General features: G+C 43.6%; 2 protein-coding genes across 2 annotated transcripts; one reads left to right on the top strand and one right to left on the bottom strand.

The window, feature by feature from the left end:
* Nucleotides 1-9,437: 9,437 nt before the first annotated feature.
* LOC128304817 (uncharacterized) lies at nt 9,438-13,370 on the bottom strand. The gene is made up of 4 exons (XM_053042057.1): nt 13,195-13,370; nt 12,551-13,129; nt 12,089-12,488; nt 9,438-10,556 (listed from the first exon to the last, which is right to left on the bottom strand). Exons 1-4 carry the CDS (start codon nt 13,205-13,207, stop codon nt 9,509-9,511), a joined length of 2,040 nt encoding a protein of 679 aa, XP_052898017.1. The 5' UTR covers nt 13,208-13,370; the 3' UTR covers nt 9,438-9,508.
* A 652-nt stretch (nt 13,371-14,022) lies between these two features.
* Nucleotides 14,023-21,896, top strand: LOC128309464 (protein FAM117B-like). Its single transcript, XM_053045863.1, has 5 exons — nt 14,023-14,967; nt 18,373-18,732; nt 18,808-18,959; nt 19,028-19,276; nt 19,342-21,896. The coding sequence occupies exons 1-5, from the start codon at nt 14,664-14,666 to the stop codon at nt 19,546-19,548; spliced, it is 1,272 nt and encodes a 423-aa protein (XP_052901823.1). The 5' UTR covers nt 14,023-14,663; the 3' UTR covers nt 19,549-21,896.
* Nucleotides 21,897-22,920: the final 1,024 nt, after the last annotated feature.

A 22,920-nucleotide genomic window follows, 5' to 3' on the forward strand; every position in this document is an offset into this window, starting at 1 on the left:
CGCACAGTGTACCCTGCTCAGCATGATGGTGCTGCCGGTATTTAACGTTTTAGTAAGGGAACCGTGCAGGCAGCAAAAAAAAAGAGATGGCAAAGCGAGAAAATTGCACGAAGGTAATCGTTAGAATGGTTTTCCCAACCAAGGGAAACGAGAACCGAATGCACCGGTGGGGGACGAGGCGACTGGCTTACATTACATTTAAAAATACCGGCTTCATTTGAAGGCACCGAAGCAAATGAGAGCCTTCACTGTGGCACAACGCCGTGTTTCATCGCTTTCCACGTTGTCGCGATTTTTTCTCTCAGTAAAACCATGTTTTATCTAACGCTTATATCGTATTCTGCCATTGAGTTGATCCTTGAATGGGGAGGTTTATCAAATTACAATGGTACACTTGAAAAGGTTACTCGGTGTGTACTTTTTTTGTGGTCACTAAACTTATTAAAGATGTACGCTATGGTCAGCATGCGATGGACGCTTAAGCGCCCATCGTCTCCTCTCGTCCGGGTTTTTAATCGTTTCAACGGAATAGTGACATATACGAGTATCGTTACTTTTCATTTATATCAATAGGTAACTAATATTTAAAAGTTTATATGATTTAATATTATTATTATATTTTTATTTTTTAGATCTTATTAGTTTTGTTGTTTTACTGGTAGATCAACTGTTTTTCATTGTTTTGTTGTTATTTTTTCATGTTTTTCTTTTACTTACTGTACGGCCACCGAGTTTTTTCCTCTTCTATGTCTTATTTTGCTCTTTTTAGTCTTTATTTGTCTTCATCTATTTTCTACTCTTTTATTTGTTTATTTTCCTATTATATGACTAATTAAGTTCTAGATTTTTTATTCATATTATTAGGTCATTATTTTATTTTGATGTATTGTTCTATTCTCATTCCATTTCAAAAAATTATTGGCAAATTTTCATCATGCATTAGATTTTTGTTTTTATTGTCTTCATAAACTATTGCTGTTTTATCAACAAAATTGACGCTTCTGCAAAAAGGACACAAATTGTTGGAAATGATAATTGCATGTACTTAACTCTGCTATACAACCTACAACAATTTTAACTGATTGTATATAAAAAAAAAAACATAAGTATGAATGAAACAATGCCGCCAGACGATGAGGAATGTAATAAATTTCTTCATTGATGAAACAGACTACCTCGGCACACGTGCATTCCACTTGTTTGGCGGGAAAGCAAACAAAAGCGAACACATGGGAGTGGAAACACGGTTCACAGCACACCGGTGCCATTTTACGTACGCGAAGGAATTTCTCACAGTTGGCTCCACAAGGCTCCACCATCTACTCCGTAATGATGGTACCGTTAGTAAATTAAATTTTTCTACAATTTTACAGCTCGCCCGTTCACTTAGTTGTAGTACGAATTATTTTTTTCTACAGTCAAAACCGTTGGTTTCCGGGTTCCTTCACCACCGTTCCTTGCAAGGTGTGTTGAAGGAACCAGTGCGATTAAAGGAAAGGGAAAAACCGGCGCTCGGTTGATAATTGTAAAACTGTGTACGGCTGTGAAGAATGTACTTTTTGCTATTTTATTTCACATCTCGTCTCATTTCGTTCCAGCGAAAGAAAGGTGGAAAAACTGGCAAATGTTCCGTACGGATCGTATGCACACCGTACGTCACCGGCAAAGTTTAAATGGAGATGAAATTAGAGCCGGGTGGAAACAAACTTTGGTGATTTTGAGAAATATAATTTAAGGTGGCAGTGCAAAAAGGTAGAAACTGATCCCAGGCAAGTGAGTGATAGTTGGGTAACAACTTTGCCCCGGAAATGTTGCGAGGGGTGAAAATTTTAGTTTAATTTACCGACGTAATGCATCGTGGTGGTTGAAAGTTGTGTATTTTGGCGAAATGAAATGGCTAATGCAAAAAAATTCAGAACAACTCACAGTCATGAGTAAGAACTGAGCAAAAAATGTATTATCATTTACCGATAAATCATTGTTTCAGTACACTAACGAACTCGCTATTCAATAGAGAGTTGTTTAAAAATCACATTGAAGCATTCGCGCGCAACATTAAATGCCAACAACAATTTGCTAATAATAATTAAAACACGACAGAAACACAATTTTAATTGCCCTAATCAAACATTCACCATACACGGCCAGATGCGGTGGTGGGAGAGGTGCGTGCAAACAACATGATAATAGAGGAGAAAATTGATGTTTTAATCATACCCTTGTTCCTCCTACAGGAGCGCCATCCCAGCCTAATCACTGTCGATTTGGTCCGAATGACAGCGTGCGCGTGTAAATATTTGCAAACGTGTCACGAAAATAGAACCGTACCGAACTGTGGCGGTTGGGTGGCAATTTTTGTTCGTTTGTTTGTTTGCTTTCCTTTTGTATACATTAAAAACAATTTCTTTGAAGAGGCAAAAAATAAACCAAATATCTACCATTATCATCCTTACTTGTCATCCTGTGCACTACCCAGTGCCGGTTGATTTCCGTTGATTAGCGTAACGGATAGGGGCCATATTTTTTCGCTTCGTTTTTGGCAATGAGCAAACCCGACGAAGCGAAATGGTGTCAGCCAGCGGGTGGTAATGTTACTTCTATTCCGTTAGAACAAAGGAGAAGAGAAAAAAATGTACAGGCGTGTACAGAATGGAGGAAAATCCAGCAGACGCCACCTGTGGAAAAACGTGGGGCCAGGTAAGGTCGGCCTTGGCGTGACAGCTTCATAAATAAACATAGAAATCAGTCAATGCCAAACCTGCCTACTCGATGGTGAATTATGGTGAAGGACCTCGCCATGCCATTTCTTTCCCTCGGTGGGTGAAAATTAAACTTTTCTCGCTCCGATTTCCTTCTTTCTCTGCTTTTCTGTGAGTGGTTCGTTTACTTTGTTTGTTGATTTTTTTTGTTCTTCCCCTTCCTTCCCATTTGGTAACCTTTGTTTCGATTTCCAATGGAGTTTTGTGTTTATTTTGTCTTCTCCCTCTTCCCAAAACGTACGAAAAGTTAGCATGTTTGCTTTATTTATTAATTTTTCTTTTTTTTGCTACTTCTATGTATCCGGCGCAACATCATTCGGGGAGGTTTTTTTTTGCGTGTATATCAATGGCGCATTACAAATCGCCCATAATGCCCATAACGGTGAAATCTGGCAACGGTGGGAGGTTAGGCAACATGTTAACTTTCTGGTATGATTCACACACCAAACAGACGGACGCATAATGGACACACGCAACAAAACCCTCCCAGAAAGTTTACCGCGCTCTAACAATGTTCACCCAAAGGGAAGCTAAGACACAGTGAAGGGATCTCTACCGTACACATAAAATCCATGTCTTTTATTTTCGCCGGAAATGCTCAAATCTTAAACGAGTTTGCCAATATGACTAACTCCTCGTTGGAGGTTTTTACACGGCGGATAATAATAGAAAATAATCCACTGCGTTCGTTGCAACGCACACGTGGTGGAGGCCCAAAATTAACTTTCCTCTCACATGTTTCGCGGACGTGGGGGAATCAACAGAATCGACAGAAGCAAATGAAGATAAAAACAACAAATATGGATGATTCATTAGGGCACCGCGCAATGTTGCGTTTGTGTGCAAACCAGTGTAGGGCCCATGCGAAGGGTGTGAATTAAAATGCTGTCGATTATCGTATGACAAAGTGTGAGATCTATTGAATTGGAATGCAAATGCATTAAACATTGATGAATTGAAATGTTGATGAATGACGATGAGTAATGCATTAAAATTTAGATGACAATGCAGAATTTAACGACACGCCCGATCGCTGTACCGCTGTGGTTTTCGTATACAAAGATTCGAATTAAAAGGTTTGGGTGTGTCAGGTACTTCTCAATTGCCAACACAGAAGAACTTCTACAGAACTGGAAATAAATATCTAATCCTGCTCCACAACACTTTCTGGTGTTATAAAACACCCGAAGCCGAACGTTGTCACACACAGCAAAATTGACTAGCGCAATTGGAACCCAGATTTTTCCCAGAGATCAACCATGGACGAGGGCAATCATGTATAGAACTATATAAAACATATCCAATAGTCAATCCTGCGTAAAGAGAATTGGTGCAGATGGGATTTTCGATCGGTCCTGTCGTATGTCGACCGGGCCATCCCAAACATATCTAATATAAACATAACCTCCATACTGCCATCAAGTTCTAATAGAAAAAATTGACACTGGGTACATCATACATAAGTCTAGACATAATGATCATGGTAATATTACTCAACAAGACGTACAACCGATAAAATATTATAAACACTACACACACTAGGATAGTTTCCATGTACCAACCGAAGAACTTCTTGGACTTACATCAAGACCCTGATATTTCACCACCATAATAAACTTACACAGTTTTTGAACCCAAATGTGATATCCAATTCGAGAGAGTATTCAATAAAAGTGTCACATAGTTTCCTCTTTCAGAACAAATTTCTGCACGCCGAATAGCTGCCGAATACTTGTCTGTGCGATGTTTTATTTACGCTTCATATATATTCGCTCATTTTCGCGCGCATGCCAGTGAAGGACACTCATCCAAGGGCTTTGTTAGAAGAATCTATTTAACCCAAAGGAATAACCGAAACCGAACCAACTAAGGACAAAGCTCAGCAGCGAGAGGATCAGTAAGCACATTATAATGTAGTACACAATGCGTCCCTCGTTGGTGTAGCAACTGTAAATTATTGTATCAAAAATTTAAAACCTGTTCTTGTTCTCACTGCAATGTTGTTGTTTCGATCACTAACCCACAATCAGCTGGTTCCAAGCAACGGCACGAAATGCCTAGTATATTGCAACGCGGCATTTTAACTACGGTTCAGTTAATTCGCTTGCTGGATATTGCACCTCCGGAGGTCGTCTCAACACTAACTAACGTGTTTCACATTTAAACCCAATTTATATTAACCTCAAACTATCTTTCAATTATTTACTTGATTGATGAATGATTAACTGGAAAAGCAAACAGCTCACGGAACTTTCTTTCCGATAAGCGAGAGTTATCTATACGGTTAGAATACGTTTCCAAGCAAACAAAACACACACGACTTATTCATTTAGAATTTAACAGAATTTATTGACGAGTATCGCGTTTGCGTGAGTTTACAATATTGACTATCACAAAACACTTAACAAACAACTTAATCACACGGAATGGCGCCAGAAGTGTTTGTCTTTTTTTTTTTTGTTACCAGGGGCTATTTTTAACACTCTTTGTCTCTTTGGGCCTTATGTGGTCCGAGTTTTAAAAAAAGAAAACATGCAAGCATGCATCTCACTGTGACTAAACACTGCAACTGGGCTTCCACTCAGTGGAAACTTCTCCTATCGATACGCCCATGTTACCGTCTGACGAGATTGATATAAGATATTTGGTTTCTATAGATAGCTTTGGTAGAAGAATGATTACACACGTGGTTAACTGGTCACTGAGATGGGGTTCCATTTTCTAGGTGCTCTGGCCACCGTCATTTGCAGGTTCTCCCGTTCCTGCATCACTTAAAAACGTGATGGAATAATTAAGGCAAAGGCGCTGCCACACGGCACTGCTGCTTACGCACCATAATGCAGAACGATAAACACTTTGTTTGTTTTGTATCCACTTATCACTGGCCTCCTGAACTGCTCCAGAAGATGCCCACGAAGTCCTGGAATGCATTCTTGAACGCTTCACTAGCTTGCTTCCCGCGTAGAAAGTGCAGAAACCCGACGTACACCAGAAAGCACGTAAGCACGACCAGGAACACGTTGGTCAGCAACCGTGCCATGCAGCCGTAGCAGCTGGAAGATACAAGCAAACGAGACGTTTTGTTTTAGCTCCACTTACTCTCATGCGTTTACCACTTCACTTTGGTTCCAAGGTGCGTTCCGAGGAAAATTCTACTAACCTACAAAGAATCGGCTCCATGCACTGGGCGAAACATCCCTTACGCTTCTGTTCAACTTTTCCCATTCTGTGGTTTGTCGTTGTGCAGAATATTCACTTGCGATACGGTAACACTGATAAGGCGCCGCTTAAAGATGCTGCAGAGTTCTATGAGGTCGCAGAGTCAGTTGAGTACTGTGCCGCTGTGCGACCCGTCAAGGAGTTGTATATACTCCGCTCGGCTAACGCTAACGTCTATCTCTTACTAATCGATCGAGAGGACGTCGTCAACGAACCGTGTATCCGTCGAGGTAGAAGGAAATACCCAACGCAACTCTCCACGATCAAACCCGCGTCGACGATCGAGCGGAGCAATTATCGAAATGTTTTACGCATCATCTTACGGCGCATGCAGCATGCTTTTGGTACCTTGGTGCCACGCGACTCAAGCAATCCCTTTCCACTCGAAACACAGGACAAGCGAGATAGCGAGAGAAACAAAACGTCCATCGAGCAAAACCCGATATAGAAGGGAGCCCCACACGATATGACTCAATAACCGGGCGACAGCACCACAGTGAGACAGGAGTGAGTCACAACAGATGCATATACAACCCGGTGTAGGAACACAACAGTGCGAGCCTCCGTGGACGACGTGACCCACATCGGGGAACCGGTTCACAAAACTGATAATACGCCACCGGGTTCAGCTTGATTAGCCGGATATATCCAGCATCCGATGTGCTAACGACAATACGGCCTCAGCTTCAGGCAGCAGCACGGTGGAATATTGTTCGGTTCTTCATTCTACACCTCAAAACAAATCCAAATGTGCTATCGGATATCAGAAACCTGTTCGCTATCATACGTCGCAAAGGTCATTTCGGGTAAAGACTTCTTGAACATCTACTAGTTTGTCACCTATAATAATGCGTCTTTATCGCGTTGGAAATATCGCGAGTTGACAAAATTCCCACCTCACTTCCAGATTCCACTTTGACTCACGGTACTCTGGTCCGATCGCCCGACTGAAGGTCTTGCCCAGTGGAGAGCCGCGGCACTGAACAGCTGATTTTATGTTGCATGAATCACACCACACGCGCTTGCATACTAATCTTCCGATTGGACGATTAAAATGCACTACAAGCCCCCACCGGTTAAGTGTGCATGGAGGACACACCTCCCGGCTGAACTGGAGGAATGCGAAATAGCTATGCAAAGTGGACTAGTGGCTAGTCGCGAAGGCGCTGCTACACATTTTTCTTCGCGAATTTATTGAAACATGGAATTGGACGTAATCAGAAGACAACGATTCTACGGTGAATTGGGCAGATGACGCCTAGGAGCGCATTGCAACGAAATTAGCACATCGCATCTCCAGGTTCATGCCGCGCTCAAGGACAAAAGTGCAACTCATCGACGGCTTCATTATCTGTTTCGCTGATGACAGCTTCTTAAGCATGGCTTACGTTTGGGGGTTGTACACGGCGTAGAAATCACCGGAACTAGCTGACAGGAGCTGTGAGTGAGTCGTCAATTAGTCAGTCACCGATGAGTCACCGCTTCATCAACTGCAGCAGCCGCCTGAGCTGGGTAGGAAATTGATTCAGCAAATCTTCCATTGATGGATGAAAACGTTAGCACCTTATATGGGCAATGATCGGCAACGGGTCGAGCTGTCTCTAGCGGTGTATCAGGTGCATTTGATGCACCTTAGAGGAGAATTAATTTGTGGTTTGTTTTGGGATTTCCTCAAGTACATCGGTAGATTTATTGGGCCAGCAGAAAAGTGAGCTCGCCTGGAGATGACTGAGATGGTGGTAAAGAAACATCGGAATGGCAGTAAAACATCGGATAGAGCTGGGTAGCACTTTACACAAATTGCACCAACCCGGACATGCAACCGTATACGGGTTACTTATCACCAGCATCAGCAAATGGAACGGTCTTCTATTACATTCCACAAATGCACTCATCCCATCGTTCCGCCATCATGGCGTTCCATCTTCGGGTGGAAACATCTGGAGCAGTTGGAACTAGCGAGGACTAGCTTAAATGCTATGCTTTAATTCGAATTTAACACATGTCTTGCCTAGGCGATGGGCGATAAAGCATGCACTTGGAAACAAAAAAAGCATCTAAAGACATCTTTCGAAACTGGATGGTCATAACATATCTGCCCTAATTCTTCTGCGCTTCGCGTGCTTTATGTTCTTGCTTTTATTACCTTTAGATTCCGAAATCCGCTTCAACGTTCGACTTCCACTAAACTGGGGATCTTGCTAGGGATTACATTGGACAAACATTGGTTGGTTTTGGACACAGCCCCCAGTTACAATCGTTACTGTCGATTTGAGAATAGAAGATTTACTCTGTGCAAAGATACAGACTCTTATTAATGTGACGTTCTATTTCAAACCAGTATCGGTGGTGATGCTTTCAACAGAGCGACATACTGCTGCCTTTTACACTAGTCCCCGTCCCCTAATAACAACTAAGCCACTCCTTTTTAAACCATAACATCATAGCATAGTGGCGTGTCATGCCAAATTCGACGCACAACTCTATGAAACAGCGAAATTCTCATAATTGTTTGCAAAGTAAAATAAAAACAACTTTCACGAACAACTTAACACCGTGTAATCCATCCTGACAGCCACGGATCCACGGATTACAGTGCCCCGAAAAAGCTTCTTCGGGGTTAATTTACCGTACCCCCAAATATGTCACATTCGTCACAGGCAGGAATAACAATACCGTCATTGCCACTAGCCTCGCTGCCAGGGTGCACATGACACGGCAATAAACCTCCAATATCAACCAACCAACAAGCTCGGAAGTGTAATGGAACTGACGGGTTAAAGCTTTTATCCTCTTCATACCTCCATCACACTCGCTGTGTTTCATTACATTTTTATACGTTTGAAGAAAAAAAACCCCAACGAAATATAATGCATTAAATCAAACACGGTGCCGTGTGCCGGGTGTACAGGTGGTGTAGCAAAAATGCTTTCTCTGCCCTGCTGCTTTGCTTTCCCTTAACCGCATGTGTAGGTGAAATAAAGCTTTGTGTTTCTCTTAATTTGAAGCACCCGAAAAGAGGTTCTAGTTTTTATTATGATCACCGTGTTACATTACATGCTGCAAGCACATTTTACAATGCACTTTGAAAGCAAATGGATTCGTTCGGAAGTATGAACCTCTTCACTCGTCCACCGTAATGGAGAGAGATTGCCTTTAGCCTCTTTTTTCTCCTTTTGATCAAATTTCACCCAGGCCTAGCAGTTAATGGCTTTTAAGTGAATTCGATGGCTTTTCACTTACTTCCAACCATCCTGATTGCCCTTTGGGCGTTGTAAAATAAATTCGTGTTACATTGTAATGCTAAGGTCCAGTTGGTATCTTCATACGAATGGCTCTTTTTGTTATCAAAAATTTTGAAAATTGTTCTATTACTCTCGGAATCTACTATGAAAAACGGAAATATGTCATCCGGTTAACAAGGCCAGACGTCAAACATGACGATATTAGATACGAGAAATTAAATATGTTATTTATTTTTAAAAAGCGAGCACACATTACTGCATTTGAAAGTCACTCGCACAATTCATCTACTTGTTGTTAACTTGGGCCCATTTTGCCTTCCGGTAAAAGTATAACCATTTCTTGCTGAATGGTCTCCTTTTGCGACCAGTTCCGGTCGCACCACCAACGCTATGACCCGGTCCAGCCAGGTTTGACAAACTAGCTGCCATCGGTATCACCACATCATGATCGTCTTCCACGAACGGACTTTCCGTGGTCGTTGTTGTACCGCCCGTTATCGTGGTAGTATTAACGGCTGCCGTTCGTGCTTCCTCTTCGGCTTGCTGTTCCTGGCGCAGCTTCAACTTGTGCTTCTTGCCGTACCAATGCTGACCGAACAGTTTCTCGTCGGACACGATCAGGTTGCACGTTTTGCAGTAGAATTTCCCCGACGGCATACGGTACAGGGACCAGTCCGTTTGGCGGGCCGGCACCGACAGACTGCGCAGGATTGTGTCGAACGCATTGTACGGGGTGGTCCGCACGATTACACCCATCGCACGTGCTTTCTTCACGTGTTTGGCGCCCTTCAGGTGTGTCACCATCTCCGAGCGCGATGTGACGGATGTTTCGCAAATCAAACAGAACGTGCCCGTGTCATCCACACACGTGAGACCATCCTTTTTGCGAAGCTCCTGCTCGAGCGTCGTTTCTGCAACCTTGGCCGACGTCGGTGGAAATGTAACGGGCATTGCGGGTGGAGAGGGAGCCTTGATCATCTCCACCACATCGTCATCGCTATCCACATTGATCGTTACGATGGGTTGAGCCGTTGGGAGCACGGTCTTCGGCACCTCCGGTGTGACAACGACGGGCGACGGTTCGGTGATCGGAGGGATAACGACATCATTCGCGAAATTTGTATCAGCTGCCAGTACCTGCGCGATCAGCTCCTGGGGTGGTTCCGGTGGTGGTTCTAGGCGAGATTTCTTCGCTCCGTTGCGTGTCGCATCTTCGTTCGCATCTAGCGGTTCCAGTAGTCGCTTCTTAATCAAAGGCTTTGCAGTGGATGGCGCTTCGATAGATGGCGTTTCAGCAGCAGAGGGCACCACCACATCCGTCACAATGTTGGTGCTACAAAACAAAACACAGTGATGCAACAAAAAAGGAAATTCATTTAAAATGTAATATCTTCCCGAGAGCAATAATAATAATATGTATTGTGATAAGAAAGAAATCACTGTAGATACCAAATGACACCGATCGATTCCATTGTTTTGCGCCGGAAAACGATCGCCCAGCATTTCCCCCATTCACCCGCACCTGTTCTAATCCGTGTGCTACTTCAATATATACCTTCCCAGTACCGTTTTTGGCGTAAAGTTAGCGCTTGTTAAGAGACACAGGACACCACACCAGCTGCAGCATTGTTTCGCTTCGAAGCACATCTCACCGTAAGAATACGCCCAACGATGCGCTGAAATAAAGATACATCACGGCGGGAAGAAGATGGTCGTTCAGTTCCTGCCGCTATTTTATACCAGCCGATGTGGACTGGAGTTGGTTTTGGACCACCTGTACACCCAACGCAAACGCGCGCATGTATGTGAGTGTGTGTGTGTTTGTCTGTGTGTCTAGTTGAACCGTGCTGGACACGTGCGCGGTCGACTCCAATCGTGCAATCACTTTCGTTTTCGGATTGCTTTCATTACTGATCCTATTCCATCGTTTTATCGTGGAGTTTCCAGTGGCTCATTCCGTGACAAAAGCGGTATCGAATAGGATCAACACCCGGCACACGGAGTGCCCAATCGGAAAACGGAATACTGCACATCCCCGTTTCCTTTTCGCTTCACCGTTCGTACATTTGTGCTTCCGTTTTTTGAGTGTTTTTTTTTTTTTGTCTACAACCCTCAGACCCACGGGAAGGAAGATGGATAATGACAACCGACAATGCATCGGTTTCGTAAGATTCAGATGAGCAACGGGTGTGAGAAATGGCACGAAGTACAGTACGATCGTGGGAAGGGAAAATAAGACAGAGCTGTTGAGATTATCGACGCGAATTCCAGGCCGCCCATTGTCCTGTTGGGAACAAGTGGATCCAATTTCCATTCGATTGCGGAAGTCTAACCTACCCGATCGTAACTGCGTGTACCGTAACGATCATTAGCGAGGTTGAAAATGGAAATAGAACCTTTGTTCAGTAGGATTATCGACAATCTGTTCCGATCAGAGTGTTACAACGTTTTTTGATGATATGTTATCTTGATTGTTTCCTAGAACATGCCCCTTCTGTAAAGCTGACGAATATATTTGTCTGGATGCATGCAATCTGCGATCAAAGCGATCAAAAGTATACAGGTCCAATTCAATTAAGAGCACTATTTGAATGAACTTTTTAGGAAAAACAAGCAGATCAGTTGTAATGCATGCATAGTAAACTGTAAAAACATAATCCCAAAGTGAAGCACAGTTTCCCAAACTGAAGAAATCAGCTTCATTGTCGCTTATGGTTAAAAATGGTTGATTTTCAACAAAACATACCATCAAAAATTCAAATCGTATACATGCTCTTGCGGAACAGACTGTGCTGTAACAGATTGTAGCGACGACGCCCGCTAGACTCTCCTCCATACACTCGTTCCCGGGTCACAGCTACTTACGTTCGGATCCATTTGCCCTCGGTATTATAATGACCGTTGCCGGATGGGAGCTTTTTCCCATTCACCACCATCCAGTGCCGTTTGCCGGTGTAATGCTGGTTTGCGTGCTGCACCGAGGTGAGTACCAGATCGCACGCCTCACAGTGGAACACCGACTTTCCGATGGACGCCGTGTCTGCGGCCAGCTCTAGTGCTGGCCGCTGCCGTACCGGCATCGGTGTGCCCGTGGCCACACAATATTCCTTTAACCACTGGTTAATTTTTTTCTCGTGTGCCTTCGACTGGTAGTGGATGTTGGCCGAGATGTGCGAGTTCATGCGCGTGCGGCAGAGATTGCAGTGAAAGTCTCCGAACAGTTGCTTTAGTTCCTGTGGCAGTAGCTTTTCATCGTCCGGATTCACTGAAATGGGAGCGCTAGTGAGAAAGGTCGAAACAAAGACCGATATATTACATTATACGTACAGTATATGACGGTTTTCGTATGCAGCTCATTCTTCTTCTCTTGGACAGGAGGTTTTTGCTTCGGTTTCGTTTTTGCATCACGTCGATGTTTCGCATCCGGTGCACCTTTGGCCTTTACTGGACAGTTGCCGTTAGCAGGTCTCATCGCTAACGGACCCAACGGTGGTCCTATCGGTTGCTGAAATTCGGGCTGCATCATACCTGGATCCATCGGAAACGATTGCATCGGATTGACCGATTGCCAGTTAAGGGTGCCACCGTATGGCCCCAAACCATTCCCGAGCTTGTACTGCTCGTACTGCTGCAGTTGATACTGATAGTGACGATGCTGCTCTAGATACTGATTGTAAATCATCTGTTGCTGCTCTACCGTTTGAGCGAACTGCGTCTGTTGTACATAATGTTGGTACGCTGCACACTGCTGCTGGTAGGCACTGTAAGCCTGCTGGTAGTTACGCCATTGCTCCACAGCGTTGGCTGCCGATGCAGTCGTTTCCGGATCAATATCCGGTGGTTTGGTTGGTTCGACTGGCTCAGCCGCTGGCTTTACCTCATCTGATTTAGCCATTTTCTCCTTATCTGTGCATCACGAAAGAGACATTCTTGAAATTCCTACAATTCTGCTTCACCTGTGTATCACCAACCTGTATCACTCATGCGGACCCGGTTTGAATGTTACGAACGTCAAGCTAGTTGCAAGCAATTCGCAATATACAATCTGGTATTTGAATTGCCGGATTCGAAAGCAACTAGTACAGCGATATCTGAACAATCCGATGCTCTTTCTGAACAAGTTGTTAACGCTAAAATTTTCGTTGTGTGCTTATCCCTTTTTATTTATGGCAGGTGCTTGTTTTTGCCATTTCTGTTGACAGCTGAAAAGTTGTGAGAGCCCTTCAAGCGGAAAACAGATGGACCCAAGGAACAATTTTTACAGCACCCAAATCGTGTCGTGATCTCCCGCTCGTGAACGCAGATTGTGCTGTCTTCAGATGGCGTTCCGGTGATGTGCATTTATCAGAGCGAAAAATGTGCATGATTCGTATAAATGTTTATAAAAAATACGTTTCAAACAGAACCGTTCTAAAATCCCATCCGGACCCATCCCTCGTAAGCAGGGCTGGCTATACAGCTACGGGTGAATAAAGTCAAAGAAAGCTAGAAATCACCTCAAATACCTTTACAACCAGAAATATTTTATGCGCCTTCCGCACAGGAATCTACAAAAACATACCCCTATCATGTACTAAAACTATTTAGTACATTACTTTTCTCTCTTTATCAGACCAGCTCTCAACATTTTGTTTATTTGGGTACCGAGAGACAAACCCCCAGTACTCAACTCTGGCCTATACACAGCTTGACAATCAATGAAAATAAATACTCAAAACAACAGCCCTTTACGCACACAAGCACCACACATCGCACTGTGGAAGGGCTCGGATTTTGTTACGAACACTTTATCATGGCAATATAATCTACACCACTTTGGAACAGAGAGGTTGAAATGGTCGCGTGAAGAAGTTGTGTCGAGTTTTTCGGAACCTTCACTTGTTGGAAACGTTCGTGTGAAGTCAAACTGGTGGACTAATCTGTGGTAAGAATGAAATGTTGTGCGATTTGTACCGTAATTCGTCGCTGAAATCTTGCTCGCAGTGAATTGTTCCGAATCTCGAGAATCTGCAGTTGTGCAGGCGTGTGTGTTGTATCGTATTTCACGTTTCCACTCACTGAGTGTGAGGGTGTGTGTGTGTGTGTGAATGTGTAGGGCGACCCTCTCCGGTGCATTGCTGCACATTGATTTTGTCTCATAAGCAGTGTGAAAGGGCACGGTTGTGTTTGGTGTTTGGAGGGAACTAGTGAAGTGCATCTTGAAGCTTTCTTTGTCCATCAAATCTGGTTCCGGTTGCGCGTAGCGCGAAAAGCAACCCCTGCACCCGGTTCCGGATGCACCGTGCATGGTTCCGTGCCCGGGTGCAGCAACTCAGACGGCCAATGGTGATCGGAGGCAGTGGCCGCTAGGGAGTGGAAAGCAGAGTAACACAGGAGCAGCAACAACCCATACACGCACTCAAACCCACCTGTCCACCGGTTGTTTCGGATCAGCACAACCATGTCCAGCCGTGTGCGGAAACACAACGAACCGATGAAGGCATTCGTGCCCGTCAGCTCCCTGCTGCTGAGAGGCACCGGATCCATTCACTGTTCGGGTGGAAGTTCCGGTACGAGCGCTACCGGCCAACAAACCGGCAGTCCCAGCAACATTAGCGGTGCGGCCAGTTCCGGTTGCGGCAGCACATCGTACGCCACCGGAGCAGGAAAGTCCCTGTCGGCCACGCTGTCCCCACCCGTCCGGCACATCTCACCGGAACATGCCATCTGTGGCAATCGGAGCCCGGGTGCACTGACGTGCAAAGGTAAACCTTTCCCATCCCCCTTATTCCCCGTAATCCCTTCCGGAACATCCCGGCAAAGGCGGAAATGAATGAATTCTTCTCATCGGCCGATAAAGAGGGTGTTGGAATGGGAGGAGGAAAATTCATGCATCCAAGGAACCATAGCTGTGTATGAACGACGCTATGTATCATCCCAATTCTTATGCGTTTCCTACATACAGGTATATTTTTTTAGCAAACCATCTCCTCGGCCTTTGTCGACTAAAACCAACCCCTTTCTTTGTGTGGGTCCGTCCGCTACGCAAACAAAGCCACAATCCTTTGCGAAAATCGTCCTCGGAAAACATTCCCGTTTCTACACTCACCAAAATGGGATGTTCCTTTCGCTCTCGCTTGAGAGGAGGCTCTCTTTGACTGGTGCTATGTCGGTATTTGTACTCGCATTTACCCAAGGTGCATATCCCATCATTCGCATCAATCGACATCGTAGTAGCACTTGCAAAACTCCAAAGCGAGTACCATCCTCCGCGCTGCCCCGGGCTTTCCACTCTACTACTACGCGGCGTAATTTTTCCCCGCTTTTACGGCCCACTACGTAGTGTCGGAACGAGGCAGCCGGCATTACCGACCGGTATCTGAGCTGCCGTGCCTATCCTAATAGGATAGCAAAGCTGTGCCTTCTCAATTTAATGAAATGTAACACTTTTATCACCAAAAACATATCAGAAAAAAAACATATATTTGTGGGAAATATTTAAATGTAGCAGTAACAGTAATACGCCTATAAGTATGCAATCCGCATTACCGTTCGAAAGCTCAGATTTTCTCAGCTGCAGCTCGATTTGTGCAAATCAGCGTGATATGCTATCATTTAACAACAGGACATCTTATGTACAGGTCGCATTTTACATTAATGTTTGTCCTTTTTTTGTGTGGAACTAGAAATATCTAACGTCTGCGCATAATGTTTTACGCACAAAAATTACGCACAGTGTGGTGAAGTGCATCGTGCTGTGCGTGGGAAGATCGTTACTGGAAGCATGACCGAATATGGATTGCAATTGGATTGCTTTTTATACAATAAAAACATATTCACTGTGCTTTTGTATATTACATACGTATTTAATCAACTTACTTATTAGCTAATTAGTAAAGCTTGCTCAATGTTGTTGATTCAGAAATGTCCTTTATATCGTAAAATAAGGAAAAGCTCACATAATGATTCCTGTGCCGTGGAGACGCCTAGTACCTAGTTTGCCTTGAACAGAAGAAGGAATTTCCAAGAAGCTACCGAATATTTCGCAAACCTTGTTTCGGGAAATTATATTAGATTAATACTGCGGGTTTATCCAGTTCGTTGTTGAGATAATGTTTTTCCTTTGTACATTTTTCTCAACGATACCAGCGTACGTGCCATTGACTTCTGTTGCAGAGTCGCGCACACCATACATAATCCACACAATCCATCAATCAAATTGATACATTGTTTCAGCTTTCCAGCTAGCATTTATTTTTAACATTTCCAACAATTTTGAACATAAACCATCCAATTCCGGCATTTGCTAGTGCGAAAGCGCACAGACACAAACGCACAGAATTGTTACGCACCGCAACGCCATGCTACGACGCAAGGAGGGGACCGATATTATCCCGTTCTGGCTGTACGCAAGGACTTCGACCAAGAGGCTCATGTTATTTATCAATGAAAACCGTCCGTACGTTCAGCGATCCGGAATTTCGCTCCGGTTGGTTTCTCTTGCTCTCGCAAACAAACGCTCCATCTCTCGGCGGTGTGGTGTCGGTCCTGCTGCTGGTGCTGTTGTTGTTCCCCGGCCGGCCCTCCAAAACGTATCGGTGTGTTTGTGGCAGGAAATTGTGTACAAACCCGGTGGGCCTACCGTGTTGGCTCTAAACGGGGACCCGGTGGTTCACAAAAGCGGCGACGTAGGCGTTTATATAGCGGTGAGGCCTCTATGCTCGACTGGAAATAGAACCGAACCACCACTGGTGTACCTAGGTGGGATGGAAGCTGAACTTGGAAAAGGAAAACCCTCGCGAGAAATTGTGTAATAATACGTGTGACCCTTCCGAGTAACGCCTAACCCGATACTTGTCGGAGAAAATGTCAAGCATTGATAGTCTCGTTTCTGGGTTTCTGTTTTATTTTAGGCCCTGTTTGCAAATGTCACCCAAAGTTGTTAAAGGACGAAAGAAGGAAAAGGGCATTTTAGTTTTCAACCCCTTGGGACAGAAGAAAAAAACGGAAACCAAACCCTCTCATTGCAAGCACGTACTGGACCTTGAAAGGCAAGGGAGCTTTAACAGAAGAAGTTCCTTCATTAGCGCCTGTTGTTGATTTCGCAAAACACAAAGGCAAACTCCGTACCGGAACTTCCAGTTAATATCGGTTTCTCGAGCGAACAATCGAGAGAGAGAGAGAACGGAACAAAGAGCACTGCTTACCACAAGGATACTCATTCAATCAACGCATAAATAGTGTCCTTGATCTTCAAAATTGAATGCACGCGCGTATCGTAGCGCGCTACGCTGTGTCCTCTCCGTTGGGCAGAATGAAGCACAACCTGATGTGATCCTTTTCCCACCGCTTCGGATTGGCAAAGCTGGTTGTCTCCTTTCTTCGATTCCTCACATATCCTGGTGGAGTACGCGACCCGCGTATCAGTGTGTGAGAGCGTATACACGTACTATCATCACTACAACCATGCACAGAGAAGGATACTATTACGCTTTTGGGGGGAACGATTTGCCCGAACAAGACTGTATTTTGTATTAAAACCTTTTAAAAGCCCCTAGCTCGGGAACCCACATCCCCGAGCGCACCTTCCCGGGTGGTAGTGGTGGATTGTTAAACGCGAGTGCGCTGACTACCACCACCACCATCCGCAACCCCGGGTTTTGCTAATCGATTCGGTTTTTCATTTCCTGCCATTGCATGCGCACACCGGTGCACGCTTGCTCGTCCCGGTGCTTGAACATAAAGGTGGTCGTCGAGAAGTGCAGTTGCTTCGCAGCGCCGTTCCGTGTAGTAACTACTACACCGACACCGAGAAACACCGGTGCGCGTGTACGCATGCATACCATTAGCACAGTTATCCTTGAAATCATGGCACTCGTCGTAATGCAATGCCGGTACACTGTGTGCCGTGTGCAACGGGGGGCTATATAAATCATTCTACCGAGAGGGTGGCTTTCTTCGAACCCTTTTCTAGCTAAATTGTTTGAGCATATTTTTAGACCGATTATCCCTGTAAGCGTGCAAAAAAGGTTTTTCTCTGCTAGAGGGTGCTGTGAGATGTGTGTGTTTTTTTTTGCTCTTTCTTTATCTTACATGCATAATTAATAAATACATAAATTTAAAATGCTACTACCAACTGCTAAAACGAAGTTACTTTTTTACTTTTTTAGGAAAAATTCTTAACGATGGTTGCATACGACGCACGGCATCGCTCGATGCACTTTATCTACGTCCAGCACCGGCCTGGAGTCTGATAACGCCGACCCTTCTGCAGCTGGACAAAGCAACCCAGACGGAGGAATCGTTTCTCGAGCGAACGCGCGCTACCACCGGCACGATGCTGTCCGCGGCACAGGCGTCCGACGTGGCCGGTCCGTCCCCGTCGTCCACCTCGTCGTCGCCGGTAATTACCCGTACCGATGCGACGACCCCGACTGATCTGAAGATGGAGAAAGTGATACGACAAAGACTGCAGCGTACGCATCGCGGTGAACATTCCGTTAGCTCCCAGACGCTTAGCCCTAATCATGGTAAGCCCGGTTACAGGGAGGGATGCGAACCGAGAATTGATTTTCTGTTGTTTTTTTTTTTTGTTTTCCACCTAGCAAAAGCAAGCCCAGTGTCGATACCAACACGTACCTGTCCGCCCGTACACATACGGCCGATGCGTAACTCTGTCGAAGGTTTGAACCAGGAGATTGAAAAGCTGGTCCTGTATCCTGGCCAGCAGCATAGCTGTCGGGCCGAGCTGGAGATGGTGCGTATAGATCGGGGAAATAAAAAAGTGATGAGCAACGAATTAAACCCAATATTTTCTTCCACCAGTACTCGCGCGGCACTCCGGAAGGACATCGTGCACCATTGGCCGATCTGTTCCATGGTGCTGGGGCCGTTTCGCTGGTCGGCGGTCCCGGTGATACGCGCTCGGTCAACACGCAAACACCGCTCGGGGATACGCTGTCTTCGGACGATGGTAGCCAGAGTACGTCACCGGATGAGGGTGCCGTCACGACGAGTGCATCGCCTAGGATCAACAAATTCCTAGCCCGCGAACCACCGGATGGTTGTGAAAAGGTAACAGCTTGCTGGTGAACGAGTTGGTGGAAGAGGTGGCTACATTAATTGGCTTACTTTTGTAGGTTAATTTAAAACTCACTGAAGCCGATACCAGTACAAACACGGCCTGCTTCAAACCGTGCACTACCGCATTCCAGCTGAAACCATCGCTAGGATCCGCATTCCAGCCGCTGCAACCGTTGCCGACGCTTAAAACAACACCGGAAGATGACGATGGCGATGCTGTCGATGTAGAAGGTGCCGCGGTCACCGCTTCCGCTACGGAGTAAAATGTGCTAGCAAAGCTCGCATTACCATAACCGTGCTGTTTTCTTTTCAAACCGATTCGTACAATTTGTTTTGCCGTTCGTTGTGGCCATTATCCTTTTTTTTTTACAATCTCTCCTTCGAGTGTAACTGCAAGATTGTAACTTGCGAAAACAACTAAGTGAAAACATTAGTGCAAACGTCCAATGTTTCGTCTTTATTTTAATCGTTTTGCGTAGATATTACTACGGTTTAAAAGGAAATGTTGATTGTAATTTGCAAATCAGATAGCGCATGGTAGCTCTGTTAGAACCGTTATGAAAACAAAAAGCGCACCGGAAAGAAGCTTGTTCACCTCGGAACAAGAAGTTGACTGAAAAGGAATGTGAATGTGAATAATATACAAACATTTTTGTATGGCATTTTTTCGAGACAAGCTACAAAAGTATTTCCTTTCACTGCACTGCGCCACGATAGTGCGTCTATCGCATGGGGCCGTACAGCCGAGTAGCGAGAGGTGAAAGCATTTGTACGAGTTCCAGCAAAGGGACAATTGTTTCAGGCAAATCAGTTATGATATTAAAGAGAAACACATCTTAAAAATATGCAAAACCGCAGTAATTCGAAAACGGAATGAAGGATAACAGGCGGCGTCTGTCGTCAACCTAGGGAAGTATCTTCCCACGTCAATAAGCAAAACGTGCAACTCACGAACTCAAGTAGCATTTTTTGGAAGGCATTTTTTTCTATCAAAAATACTCTCTACAGTGAACTGGTATTCGCAGGCACACCAATATGCACCAACACACATTCCTACACCTATTTAAATAGTGCGGAACAGGCGTGTGGTGGCGTTGGTTGTGTGTTGCAGAATATAACAATAAATAACCAAATCCTATATATACACACACACACACGCGCTCACATACAAACACAAACAGCAAAACCAAACCACAAAAAAATCGCATCTATATACAACTATTGAACAGTGCACACGGTTTAACGATATTGCTTGTACATTTCATAATGGCGATGAGGATATGCTGTAAACCTAATTATGAGGCTCTCCATCGTGCAGCGATGCAGTTTCATCGCGCATTTTGTTTTGTTACGTGTGTTAATCTGCCATAAAAGATACGTACGCAATTTCAGTAAATTCTGAGTTGGTTTTTAATATGTTTTCTTGTTGTTTTAATCAACAACCAGTATGTTTACGCTTTCTGTCCGAAGCGGTCATTATTGCGGCATGTTTTATAAGTTTTATTTTTTTTTACATTCTATTATGTTTTCAAATTGAGTTTAATGAGCATTTAATATATCTGCAGTTTGTTTAATGGCCTCACGAATTACCGAATCCTGAAGACAACAATAAAATAATAAACTATAACTACCCACACAAACAGCAAAAAATACAAAGCCGGTCAAACGAACAATAGAAACCGAACAACAATTATAGAATCAAAATAGCGCAGCTGCATTTACTGTACAAGTGTGTCAGGATTCCATTACACGCATATACTTATATTTTCGCTAAGAAACCTTTTCAACTAAAACGAAGAAAAACAGAAAGGTAAAAATGGAATAGAAAACTGCAAAAGGAAAAAAACATACGCACACACACACAAACACAACATCCATTAGATAGAACGGCGTAAATAGCACACGGACCAACAGTAACGAAAAGGATAATGAATCAAATCGCTCCAACGGCAATGAAGAATGAAGACCTTGAGAGAGAGAGTTGCAAATGAACGTGTAAGAAAAAAATATACAAACCATTCCAGGTAGGATATTGGTAGAATATAATTGATGCCTTGGTTGTGTGTGTGTAACTTTTCGTACTAATTATTAGAAAAAAATGCAAAAATTACTTTTTGGTTTCAATTTTGATTCAAGTAACAAACGGAAATATCCCTCGTGGTTGCAAAAGACGCAAATCAAACGACAGTTACGTTGCAGCAAAAAGGATTCGTAAACATCTACCAACTCCCAAATGAACAATGTACAAATCAATCGTCTTAAGGATTTACATTAAGCAACCAGTGGGCAAAAAGCAACCAGGAACGAAACCGACGAAAGAGACGTAGATCAAACCTCACAAGTGCTTAAGGCTTTGAAAAGTTGCATTCGTTGCGTGAACATCTGTTTGCTTTAGCAATCTATTACGTTCGATTGATTCGTTTCATTATTAGCGTAAGCAATTGCAAATGTCCGTTAAGCTTACTGGCCACCGGAATGTAGAAGGCTGGGAAAATGTTGCCCGATTTTACCGTAGCTTGTTTTAAATCATGTTACAAACTTACTATTTTAATTTACGTTATGGTTTTGTTTTATTTCAAAGCAGTTACTATTTTAAGGATTATTGCCTAATTTTTTTCTCTCATTAAACATACCATATTAGCAACACCATTTGTGTATTGTTTTATATTGTTGATTTTGTTTAACTGTTTTTATCGTTCTACCGTTTTATCTGTTTATATTTACTTTCTTTTCAGTTTTTACCGCTTGCCAATCAATAGAGGTTATCCATTTTCAACACACATCAAATTAAATTCCATTAGGAAACGAATGATAATGGGAAAAGATAAACACAAGGTAGAAAATCTCTTCCATGTAAGTTTGTGCCCGGATCGGAAAATTAGAGCTTCAGGATGTTGAATTTGGGACTGAAAAACGGTACGGTGCAAGTTTCCATAGCATCCCCAAACATGTGTACGCTAAAACTGTAAAACTATCTCTAGAAGATCGATTTTATTCCCACTAACTATTTTAATGCGGTTTGTTACATTGTGCACGTAAAGGAAAAAAGGAAAACACAATTTCTCCCCCACAAAAATGTTATCAAACTTTTGGCAAAATTGTAAACGGAGCACGAAAGAACAAAAAATGAACTGATTTTTGTGTTATGTATTCGTTATGAACGAAAAGCGGAAATGGGTTATGTATCGAATGGTTGCGTGTGACGGATGACAAACACACACGCAAAGCCGGAAACAAATTTACGTGACACGTATATATATATTATTATTTAGCATAGGTTTACGGAACGATAAATTATAAGCAAGAAGAGAAGAACATATATTTATTATATATTTTTTTGTTGTACGCAAAAAAAAACCCAAATTGGCAAAAATTAACCTACGAATACTGCGTGTTATTTATATTCCGGAGAGAACACTAGCGAGTAAGCAAATCCCAAACTAGTAATTAACAAAAAGCGAAAAGTGGTAGTTCAATCATTCGAACAGGTACACAAGTTTAGGCAAAAACGCCCAAAATGGTATATACAAACCAATGGATTGAAGCGAATTGGCACTAAATAAATCGTTGAATTTGTACGATTTTTTAATTTAATTTGTCGATTCAAAGCAAACACTCCGCAAATCACAGTCCTT

Source organism: Anopheles moucheti, chromosome 2 (assembly GCF_943734755.1).
Source record: "Anopheles moucheti chromosome 2, idAnoMoucSN_F20_07, whole genome shotgun sequence".
Classification (NCBI taxonomy): Eukaryota; Metazoa; Arthropoda; class Insecta; order Diptera; family Culicidae; genus Anopheles; species Anopheles moucheti.